The following is an 11,800-nucleotide window of genomic DNA, read 5'->3' as shown; positions in this document are numbered from 1 at the left end:
TATAAAATTAAATGATTTTGAGAATTTAGTTAAACGGTGTTGTACATGTATTTCCTGAGTCTGTGTATGGGTACAACAAATTTGTTTTATAAGTCATGTATGATAAAATTCGGTATCGAACTCACCTTTTAAAGCTTCGAAAAACGTTATGATATATTGATAGCTCCTTCCTTGAATGGCGCTGAATAAGACGCCATTGCAGGTTTGCTTGAGAAATCCTAATAAACCGCATTTGTAGTTGAATCTGTCTATCAAGAAACAAGAAACTGTTTGGTCAGACTGAATATTGAAAAATATAACTGTCAAGAGCATTGTGAGTACCAATTTGTTTCAGACAAATGAAATATGGTTGTGGTGGATCTGAAGTTGTGCCTGGTTAAGAAGGTGAGTGTTGGAGCTAATTCAATCAATGTGTGTAGGGGTGTTATAAGGTTGTGGTCTGTTGAAGATAAGGTTGTGGTGTGTGGGTTTAAAGAAGAGCAGAGCATATTTTAACCGTTCGATCAACTTTTTATCAATGGCTGGTATACTTGATCCGCTCTAAGAAGAGCAGAGCATATTTTAACCGTTCGATCAACTTTTTATCAATGGCTGGTATACTCGATCCGCTTTGCATCTTTATTTCTATAATTATATTAAAAAATCATATTTTGTTCTCTCACATTTTCAATTAAATAATATTTTTTTATACTTTTATCATTATATTTTATCTCTCATTCACTCACAACCACTTTCAAAAACATTAAAAAATTATAGAGATAAACAGTGTGCTTCTTCAAATTTAACCATGAACGGTAACATTTTCTCTCTCCTTCTCTGACAACCACTTTTAACCATCTCTAAAAAATGGAGAACCCACTCACATAATTTGGAGAATCCATTGGGAATGCTCTAAGAAACACGTGGGTCGGGTTTTGACTGGGTATTTCCGGTTTCGACGGGTCCAGGTTGGTTCTGATTCCAAGTGCGGTTACTGGGAGAAATCCTATATCAGGTCGTACGAGTAGGAACGGTTCAGGGTTAGGTACACCGGCCTGGGTCCAGAACCGGGCATTTTGTGCACCTATACCCATAATAGCAACGCAACTTGTTGCCTGCTTATCTTATGTTTCGATGTAATCACTACTTTCGTTATAACCTATAGATTTGAGAGTTGAAGAAGGTAAGGATCAATTTCTAAGGCCTTATACAATGTGAAATCATCTTGATTATCATAACTCATATGGTCTTAACAATTTTATTTTAACAAGTAGCTAATGTCGAGTCATGTCATGCCTTCTAAGTTGTATTTTTCTTTCTAGGATTGTTGATCCATCTCCACATATAACTTTTCAGTCAATGTTAACATCCTGGGGCAAATGGTCAAAATGGTCATCACCGTTACCCATTTCTAGGGTGTGAAGAATAAGAAGAGGAGACGAACGCAGTTTAATCTAGCCCTGAAAAATTGATGTGTCAATAAGGGTCGTTCTGTACCAAACGGGTCGATATAACTTTCAGTTTACTAGATTAGGCCCTGTTAATATGTACCCGAGCCCAATTACCACGACCCAACAAACTAAATGAAATCAAGATTAGATCCCCGTTAAAAAAAACTTACAGCGTTATATTGTATTATCATAAAACAAAGAAAAAAACTATGAAAAAAAAAGTTTACAAGTATGGTTCAAATTAACAAGTTCGGACCGAATTAACATGTTTAAATATTTCAGACCGAGCATCATTTATTCGCTATTTCAAATAATTAACATATTCTAAGGAGTCAACACACTAACAATAATGAAATTACAGAGATCTCATTCATTAAAGATTTATAAAAATGAAATGACAAACAACACCATCTTAAATTATCATATTTCATGGCTTATTATTGCTACATCATTCATTAAACCATACATCCCTAAAAATCTTAACTTCTTCACCAACAATCAAAATCTTGCAACATGCAGTCCCAAATGATCAATTACACAAAATAAAAAAAAAATAATAACAAAAAAAAAAAACATATAAATGTTTGCTCATCTTGATTACTACTCTGACCCAACATCGCCCCATCGAACCTTGTATCTAGCAGCAAGATAGTGGGCCCCAACTGGGCCTCGGCTGCCATACGGGTAATACTCTGGTACAATTTTCTTTTCTTCAAGCTCTTTTAGTACAGGCGTGAATAACGACCAAGCTGCATCTAACTCATCGCTGCGTATGAAAAGTCTTCTTTCGCCTTCAATCGCGTCCAAAAGAAGTCTTTCATACGCATCAGGAATCTCCTTAGAGTACCTGTTCGTTTCGATATTAAAAGTTTTAATTTTCTACATCTACTTTATAAAAAATACAAAAATGACAAAAAAAATTACCTTGTTGAATAAAGAAGGTTAAGGTTACTTCGGTCCAATCTCATCCCCAAACCCGGGACTTTATTATTAATCTTGAGATATATAGCTTCATCAGGCTGCACTCGGATAACGAGCTCGTTTGTTGCTAGATCAAGATCCGTCCCAATATTCTTGTTATACAAATTACCAGGTACATGTCTGAACTGCACTCTTATTTCAGCCCTGAAGCAATATAAAAAAAATTTTATATAATAATATTACGGTATCAAATGTTAAAACTTGAAACATTTTTGGATTACAAACCTGCGATCATGCAAAGCCTTTCCAGCCTTCATTAAAAAGGGTACTCCGTCCCATCTGGCATTATCGATAAAAAGAGCAGCAGCAGCGAAAGTCGGTGTTAAACTGTCGTTCGGTACGGTTTTGTCGTCCGTATAAGCAGGGTACTTAACGCCACCTCGTGTGTGACTCTTGTACTGTCCTGTTACCACATCATCAAGCTGTAAAGGCCTCATGGAACGTAAAACTTTGACCTGTAATACCATCAAAAGATTTGCAAAAACATTAACTTAAACATTATAGTATAATAATGATAAAATGTTAACGTCACTGTTTCCTAGCTTAAATGTTAACACCTTTTCGTTTCTGATATCTTCTGCATCCAAACTGACAGGAGTTTCCATGGCAAAAAGAGCCAGTATTTGAAGCAGATGGTTTTGCATAATGTCTCTAATTATTCCATAATTGTCAAAGTATCTGAAAAATGGAGTATAAAGCATACACATAAGAGTTAGTAATAACAAAAATAGAAGGAAAACGGTAGGGGTGCAAACGAGCCGAGCTGCTTGCGAGCTACTCAAGATCAGCACGTTAAAAAGCTCGATCGAGCTTAATCGAGCCCGAGCTTAAAAGTAAGCTCGTTTAGTAAACGAGCCTGAGCCCAAGTGTCACTTATCGAGCTCAAGCCGATTCGCGAGCCTAAACGAGCCTGTCATTTATATAGTTTTTAAAATATATATTTAATAATTATTAATTGATACATATAATGTTATGAAAATATAAATAAAAATAACTAAATAATATATATTATTTTATACATAAAATTATAATAGGAAAAAATATATAAAATAATTATAATTAAATAAAAAATAATTGATAAATAGTAAACAAGCCGAGCTCGAGCTTGAAAATCTACTCACGAGCCAAGCTCGAGCTTTGAATATAGATCTCAAAACGGGCCGAGCTCGAGTTCAAAACGGATACTTACCCTCCTCGTCCTTCGGTACCAAAATCTTCAGCGAATATGAACTGCACACTCCTTATATATTGTCTTGACCACAAGGGTTCAAAAATTAGGTTAGAAAAACGAAGAACCGACAGATTCTCCACTAGTTCTTTCCCAAGATAATGATCTATCCTGCAATATCATAACAACAAACGCAGTTAGACTGATGCCTTGTCTCGGTTTCTTTATAAGAAGTAATGGTAGAATGAAAACTAATACTACCTGAAAATCTGATCTTCCTCCAAGTATTGCTTAAGGGACCTCGTTAACGCAGCCGAAGATTCAGAATCTCTACCAAACGGCTTTTCCACAATTACCCTTGTCCATCCATTTGCGGTAGATGCAGATGTGCTCGCACATTTAACCGCGTCTATGAAAATATTTGGTGGGATTGATAGATAAAAAAGACGGTTTGCTACCCTTCCACCCTACATCAAAATTTGTCGTTATAAAACTAAACATTTCAACTTATAAAAATGAAACCATAAACCATTAAATTGCATGTACGTTAGTTACTTACCTCATGCTCCTTGAGCTTTTTGTCTAGCTCCAAAAAGTTTTCTTGAGAGTCATATTGACCCGGGTGGTAAAAACATCTTTCAAGAAACTGATCCATCTTTTCACCACAATTCTCCCTAAAAGATGTCATTCATGATTCACATTTAGTAAAGCTTAAACCTTTTTTTAGATAAACGCAAACAAACATAAAAAAAGAATGAAAATGATTCACCTTTGATCGATTCTGCATGTAAGTGTCTTGCTAACCATAGTTCTAAGTTCAGCATCAGTCATCTTACTACGCGCGTATCCAAATATAGTGAAATGCTGATAACCAATTGGCAAATATTAAAATCAAGCACTAACATTGTGTGACGAAAAATGTTAAGACAAACTTTATAATATGAAAAAAAAAGAAGCACAAACCTTTGGTAGAAAACCTTCATAATAAAGTGCAAAAAGTGCAGGAAATATCTTCTTCTTCGCAAGATCACCAGATGCACCGACCACAGTTATACTAACAGTTGAGTTTTCTTTGTTGAAGTCAACATTAACAACGTCTGTAATTTCTTCGGGAAGCGTGACAGGTGGGACGGATAGTATTCCGTCTTTTAATATGTTAGCAGGACCATCACTTTTAACAGAAGACGCTGCTTTCTTACTTGATGTACCTAATCATCATCAATAAGCACACACATCATTAACTACCGAGAGCGGATTAGGCTTGACTGAACTTTTAACGGGTTTGTATATTTTTGAAATTTATGTAAAAACTAGTTTTAAAAAATTAAGCACCCTTCAAGTTTTTTACGAGCCCCCAATGTATTAATTTTCTTCCAATCCAACTAAAAAGTCCACTCCATGAAATCATGAATCTGAGTATCTGACGAACAACAATGATCGAGTAACAACTATCACCTAATACATTAAACAAATGAATAAAAAAATGCGAGCCATAAGCGACCATCGAAACGTTAAAAACAAAAATCAAAACCGAGACTTGAGAAAATCAAGGTCGCCACTTGCAAAATCAGAATCAAGTTCAAATTGCAGGTTTGATATTACTTGTTTATTTCTATTATTCAATACTTTAGCTTGTTTTGTTTCTATTTGTTCATTGTTTAGATTGTCGGATCAGCCTATGTGCATTTGCATTGTTAGATAACTTTAAAAATTTTGAAATAGAAATTGTGAAATAACAAGGACCAAAAAAGCACCATTATAAATTAGTTTAGCTTGAGAAAAAAATAGTAATAAATTTTTCGTGTAACATTTTAACTATATACATTTTGAATAGCGGTTTTGCATCAGAATTGCCAATCTGTTGTTGAATTATTAGGTTTATTTATGCAGTGTCATTCTGTTTTATTATGCGTTCAGTCCCCGACAACCCCTGCAGCTGCATCCCCGTCCAAACTGCAACTGCAATTTGACACCCAGGCTAAAAACCACATACTAAACTCCCAAATATAATGTTACATACACATGCTACATAATGTACATGATAGCAAACTAATGATTGACCCATTTAAATGAACGGGCCAGGTTTGCAAGCTACGTGTTAAATTTGTATGGTGAAAACAACTTAACTGAAACACAGCTAGATGCCGGGATCCATGTCCACAACAAGCATCCAGGCAGCACTCGAGACCGAGAAAGAGTTGTCAAAGCCCAAGCGTTCAAGTTTTACTAACTTGAAATAAACTGTTGTGTTAGATTTGTTCATTTCCAGTCAGTTTGTAACGGTTTTTTTGGTGAAGATTGTGGTTAAGTTTTAATTTTATTAGTTTGGAAAACCCGAACTAAGACGAGTATGATACTACTTACGAAACCCGATATACCCGACCTGATGTACCAGAAAGATTTTTAACATCCCGAATACCCAAATTTTGTAGCAATCCATTATGACTTTTAGCAACCCAAATATCCGAATCAGCCAACCCGTTAATCCGAACTACCCGAATCCGACTAACCGAAGAAAGATACTTTGGTTTATTGGTCTGCAAGCTTTATACAAATACCCGAATTTTGTAGCACAGTTATGTTATTAATAAACCAAGTACCCGAATCACCCGACCCAGAGGCCAATATAGAATAATATAACATATCATACAAGCTCTGGCTATAAGTCAATAGTTTCGAGTGCAGGTATTCGATACTTCAATCATATGATATAAGTGCTATATATAATTTTAAGCCCAAGCTCGAGCCTTTGTATGGGAAGCTCGTTGAGCCCTATGTATTTTTAAGTTTTACCTTTTTTGGACTTCTACACATTAGTTTCACATTGCACGGCCGAGCTCGAGCGAAGCTTAGGCTCGTTTAAAATCTAATACAAGTTAATTAATAATAATAAATAGTAAACAATCGAGCCCAAGCTTGAAAAACAGAGTCACTAGGCTTGTTTACACCCCTAATTTTTTTCTAACTAGTCTAGATAAATCTTCTGTGACATTATGGATTGATAATAAAAGTCAATTTAGGGATATATATATATATATATATATATATAAGTTGTACAAGATAATAATAATAATAATAATAACAAGAAAGAATTAGGTAAGGTGAAGATAGGTAACTAACCATCTTGCAGATGAACAGCTTTGACTAATCCATTAGATTTAGATGATGAATGTTGTAAAGACAAATTCCTGGTAGTACGAGGTGGTTGTTGTTTGGGACGAACCGAGGTTGTCAGAGGTTGTTGGAATCGATTATTATTACTCCGGTTGAAATAAGGTGATGATGAAGGACAATGGGTGGATGAAGAAAAGGTAGCCATGATATGATATGATATGATATGATATGATGATGAGTGTATTGTATTGTATTGTATTGTATGTGTGGACCGAAGGATGGATTGAATTGGGGGAAGAAAATAAGAATGGTGGTGTTATGTTAAAAAGACAAAAGACAGCTTCGGAGAGGTCGAGGAAGGAGTCCCTTGATGTCTATGAAGTCTGTTGGTTTGGTATAAGCAGCAAGCAACACAAACACAAACACAAACACAAACACAAACACACACACAAACACAATTAGTAGTGTGTACGCCGCCTCCTTCTGACTACATTCAACTTGGCCCGATACCTCACCCTAGGCGGACCCAACAACTAAATTAAGAAAAAAAAAATAAAAAAATAGACAGACACCACTATTTGTGACTTCTCTTTGATTCATGTAGAGGTGCACGAGTCGGTTTCGGTTTTGAAAGAGAAAATGACATACTGGTTTCGAATCTTTGGTTTCAATCGGTTTCAGTTCAATTTTCATGTCGGTTCGGTTAACCGCTTTATTTGCCCACCTCTAGATTTACTAGATTTATGAATCTTATGTTAATCACAACTACACTTAATTATTTGTTGCTTATGTCTAGGGGTGCACAAACCGGTTCAGTTTGATCAACAAAAGTTAAAACCAGCATTAGCAAGCAATAAAAACACAAACACAAGTAGTAGTGTATACGCCGCTTCTTTCTAACTAGACTACAATACATGCATCTTGGCCCAAAACTTGACCCAACAACTAAGGAGGTGTCTGGGATTTCTTATTTTTACCTTCTTATAACTTATTACTTATGATAGGTTAAAAAAGAGTGTTTGGGTTTCCTTATTATGTGTGAGAGAATCTTGATAAGTTACACATTTGTAACTTATAACTTCTTCTTATAAGTTATAACGAGGTGAAAATAAGAAATCCCAAACAACACCTAAATATGAAAACAAAACCCAGAAATCTAGTCAAATACCGACTATACCCGAAATCAGTTCATACCTGGTTTCGGTTCCTGAAAATACCCAGTTTGTGCACCTCTAAAAAAAACTACTTGTCTTTGTCTAGAGGTGTGCACAAATCAGGTATTTTCAACAACTGAACCCCGGGTGGGTAGGAACCGGTTCCGGATATGGTCAACAAAATTCAAGAACTAGGTCGGATAGGAACTGGTTCCGGATATGGTCGTGTATTTGATTGGGGTTTGCTGGGTTTTTATTGTGTTTCAGGTAGAGGCGGGTCGGGTTTTGACCGATTTTTGGTGGAACCAGTTCATGCGAGTCTGGGTCGGTTCCGGTTGGTTTAGGGAGAAACCCAAAACCCGAACCCAGTCCATACCCGTGGTTCGGATAGAATCGGGTCCGGTTCTAGATAGGAACCGTCGGGTCAGTTCCGAAACCATTTTTTTGTGCACCTCTGCTTGTCTTTGATTTATGTTTCTTATATTAAACGCAACTACGCTTAGTTATTTGTTGCTTATGTCAAACAGTAGAGGCATAGTTGTCAATTCCATTACCAAATGTAATGTATATATATTGTCGATGTTTTGTATATACGTTTCAAAACCAGCATAACCATGAATAATGGTTGTTTGGATTTTACTTAGTTCAGTTTGGCTCACGGTTTAACTTAGCAATAGTGAAAACCGGATTATAACCCCCCCCCCTTCTCCTAAAAAAGCTTTATTTTTGTATGACTAGGTCCTTAAAACAACTAATTGTTTAAATTTTTCAAACTTGTTAAAGTACAAATCTATCAATGTACTTAAGTACGTTTGCATCACTAAAAAGAAAAATATATATATCTCCCGCACATTATATCATATCTTTATAACGATTAAACTAATTGACCAAGTTCAATGTGAGAGGATTTACTCATTTTATATATGTTAATATATGTTAAAACAATCATGTTCATTGGATTACATCAAAACAGAAGGCAAGCGGGCAACAAGCTGCGCCGCTACCCCTTTTTGAATCGCAAAACCCAATCTTTTAAAAACTATATTTGCTGATCTTGGAGTCATAACATTACTATGCATGTGAGAGTAAAAGCTAAAATCATTGGCTTTCATATTTAGACTTTGAAACAATATAAACAATGATCATGTGTTTTTTTCTTTAATGAAGAAAATATTTGTTATATTTTGTAATAAGAGTCCGCTGTTATAATATATATAAAACATATTGCCATACATTTTATTTTATATAAATGAATAAATATGGCACTTTTAGTTTTAATTTTATAAATTAAATGCAATTTAATGAAACGTTTTGCCCATTCATTTTTCTATTTTGAACACATTTACTAAAAGGGGTTGTATAGTAATAATAAAAATTAATAATATAAAGGGATAATAATAATAAAAATTAATAATAAAGTTGTGTGTATTTATAGAAACCGTTACATATCATTTTCATTTGTTTGTGTAATAGTTTCTTACACGCAAATAATTATTTAAGTGATACGACCACGTACCAACATTTAACTTGTTTGTATAAATAAATTATTTAAGAACGACTAAGGTAGCCAGCAAAATTAGCATTCCTTCTAGCCACACACATTCTGTCACGTCTAGCAAAATGAACGCTAAATGCGATCTTTGATGTTCATGATCTTGCTAATATGCATGTATACAGATTGTACCCGCGACCACAAACTCTCATATTCAAGTTGATGTTCGTCTAAAATTTGTGATTAGCGGGTTTGGGTGGGCTTCTCGGATTTGTGATCTACCTCTCTTCTTTCGTGTCTCTCTGGCTCAAATGTTAAGGTTCGTTTCGTTTGTTAGTCTTTCTGTTTGTGTTTATTTTGCTTTTCTAGTGTTTTATTCACACACACTTACAAATTTATGGCTATGAATTTTGTAACCGGAACCAGGGTCGGCTCACCCCTTGGTGGCCTAAAACAATGTTAAAAACGAGGTCTTGTTATAAAAAAATTATCTTGCTTTCACTCCAAATTAATGAAAATATTGTCATCATTTTTTACAATTGCATAAGTAATGCAATTGCTCACACATTCCCAGATCAAATTCAATTTAAACGTCACTCAAATCACACGCAATAATCCAACCCCTAAATTACTGTTTTACCAATGTATAATTATTAATTAAAAGCTAAACGCTTTTATCAACAGTTTTTTAATAAGTTATTTGGTTCATTTTTAGTTTTAGGGTTTAGTATACTAGTTCTTACGAGTTAAAAGAAGTTTTTAGTTAACCCGTTACTAATAATAACTTATAAAAAGCATTAATATAAAATATTAGATCTATTAATGATTCTGCGACAACTAAACCATTAAAAAATAATCAAGTAGCATATAAAAAACCATTAATAAAAAATTGCTCCATCAAGTAGCTAATGATATGACCCCTTTAAAAATGATGACAATTGCATTACTTATGAGTTTGACAAGTTTGACAAGTTTGGTGTTATAAGTTTGGTGTTATAAGTTTGACAAGTACCGTCTATTAATAACTGCATGCACTACACGATGGATGTGAAGAAGTAGGCAATTATCTCGACAATAATGAGCCAAACTAGTATACGCAGTGAAACCCCCCCCCCCCCCCTTCCCGGGTTAGGTAGTCATGTATTATGCGAAGAAATCGAAGACTTATTGGGGATCATACAAGATTCACTTGTTATTTTGTCTCTGATGGTCAAACCTTCATATGGGTTCGATAAGTTCGAATCATACTGTGAGGCCCACTAGATATAAGAAATTATTGAAGAAACAACAAGTTCTTTCTTTTTCTCAGACGATCAGAAAACAACAAATGGTTAATAATCTATTCAAGATAATTATGTTTTTTACAAAATACCATCTCAATTCATCCTATATATGTACTATCAATAAGCTCGGAGTTCACTAGCGTTTGTATACCTCATTTAGGTAGTTTGAACACTTAAGCCAGAAGAGCATCGTCTTCTTCAAGGTTAAATTCTTCACATCGGTTGTTATTTTATCCACGGGTGGGTTTTGTAGCTTTTGTTCACCTGTTGGCCGATGCTTCTGAGAGCTTGGAAAACCATTGTCTCGACAACAAGGCTTGGAGCGATTTTCCTTCTGCTTATTTCGTGGATATGTTGGTCGTTGTGATGATTGTGGAAATGATGGTTACTAGTCTCTTGAAACGATTACACAAGGAGATGGAGCATGCCGCAGGGGATGTGGACGAAGAGATGCATGAGCTAGGTCACTTTCATGCTCATACACATGCTTCCCGCGGCCATGCACATGGCTCTTCGGAAGCTATTCTCCATCACTGAATTATGTTTACATCAAATGTTTGAAAGTATAGGCCTTGAAAGTTGCATCAAGAGAGGTGCCTACTTTTACTTTTTTCTTTTTAACTTGCTATCAATCTCCAGCATGTAAATATTAAATTTTAGTGTAATTTAAGGGCCAAATTTAAGGTAAAGACAGTGGTAGCAATGTTATTTCTTTTTTCATTTACGGCCCCGATAGGGATCGCTATCGGGATAACAATCTCAAACACATACGACCAGAACAATCGCACCGCTCTTATAACAACAGGCATACTAAACGCAACACTAGTTGGGATACTTATATATACACACACACCAATATATGGCTCTTATGAATCTCTTAGTCATGGATTGCATGTTTTATAATACTTAATTATACTTATATAACATATGAAACCGGCCTGTGGCAAGGAGGTCCACAAGACTACAAGAGCCATATATATCCCAGCTGATGTCGCGCTTAGTATGCCTTGTGCTACAAGAGCGGCGTGGTTGTATGTGTTTGAGATCACTATCCCGATAGTGACCTCTATCGGGGTTGTAATTATTGTACTACCATTGTCTTTACCTTAGATTTGGCTTTCAGATTATAACTACATTAGGAACCAATATTTACATGTAGAAGATTGATAGCAAATTAA

The 11,800-nt window shown here is 35.2% G+C and overlaps 1 protein-coding gene across 1 annotated transcript; it reads right to left on the bottom strand.

Moving 5' to 3' along the window:
- Positions 1-2,022: 2,022 nt before the first annotated feature.
- LOC143636553 (glucose-6-phosphate 1-dehydrogenase, chloroplastic-like) lies at positions 2,023-6,898 on the bottom strand. Its single transcript, XM_077104119.1, has 10 exons — positions 6,700-6,898; positions 4,543-4,787; positions 4,349-4,443; positions 4,139-4,253; positions 3,841-4,046; positions 3,601-3,750; positions 2,969-3,089; positions 2,637-2,866; positions 2,355-2,555; positions 2,023-2,277 (listed from the first exon to the last, which is right to left on the bottom strand). Exons 1-10 carry the CDS (start codon positions 6,896-6,898, stop codon positions 2,031-2,033), a joined length of 1,809 nt encoding a protein of 602 aa, XP_076960234.1. The 3' UTR covers positions 2,023-2,030.
- Positions 6,899-11,800: the final 4,902 nt, after the last annotated feature.

Source organism: Bidens hawaiensis, unplaced genomic scaffold (assembly GCF_021521415.1).
Source record: "Bidens hawaiensis isolate Kalapana, Puna unplaced genomic scaffold, B.hawaiensis_p1.1 tig00007984_1, whole genome shotgun sequence".
Taxonomy (NCBI): Eukaryota; Viridiplantae; Streptophyta; class Magnoliopsida; order Asterales; family Asteraceae; genus Bidens; species Bidens hawaiensis.
This window is presented reverse-complemented; position numbering and strand designations above follow the sequence as displayed.

What these genes read in the sequence shown, in the direction of transcription:
- LOC143636553 (XM_077104119.1), bottom strand. Translation starts at nt 6,898, where the DNA reads ATGGCTACCTTTTCTTCATCCACCCATTGTCCTTCATCATCACCTTAT. An exon ending in GAGGAAGATCAGATTTTCAG is followed by an intron (nt 3,751 to 3,840) that starts GTAGTATTAGTT and finishes ATGATATTGCAG; the next exon opens with GATAGATCATTATCTTGGGA. An exon ending in AAGATATCAGAAACGAAAAG is followed by an intron (nt 2,867 to 2,968) that starts GTGTTAACATTT and finishes ATGGTATTACAG; the next exon opens with GTCAAAGTTTTACGTTCCAT.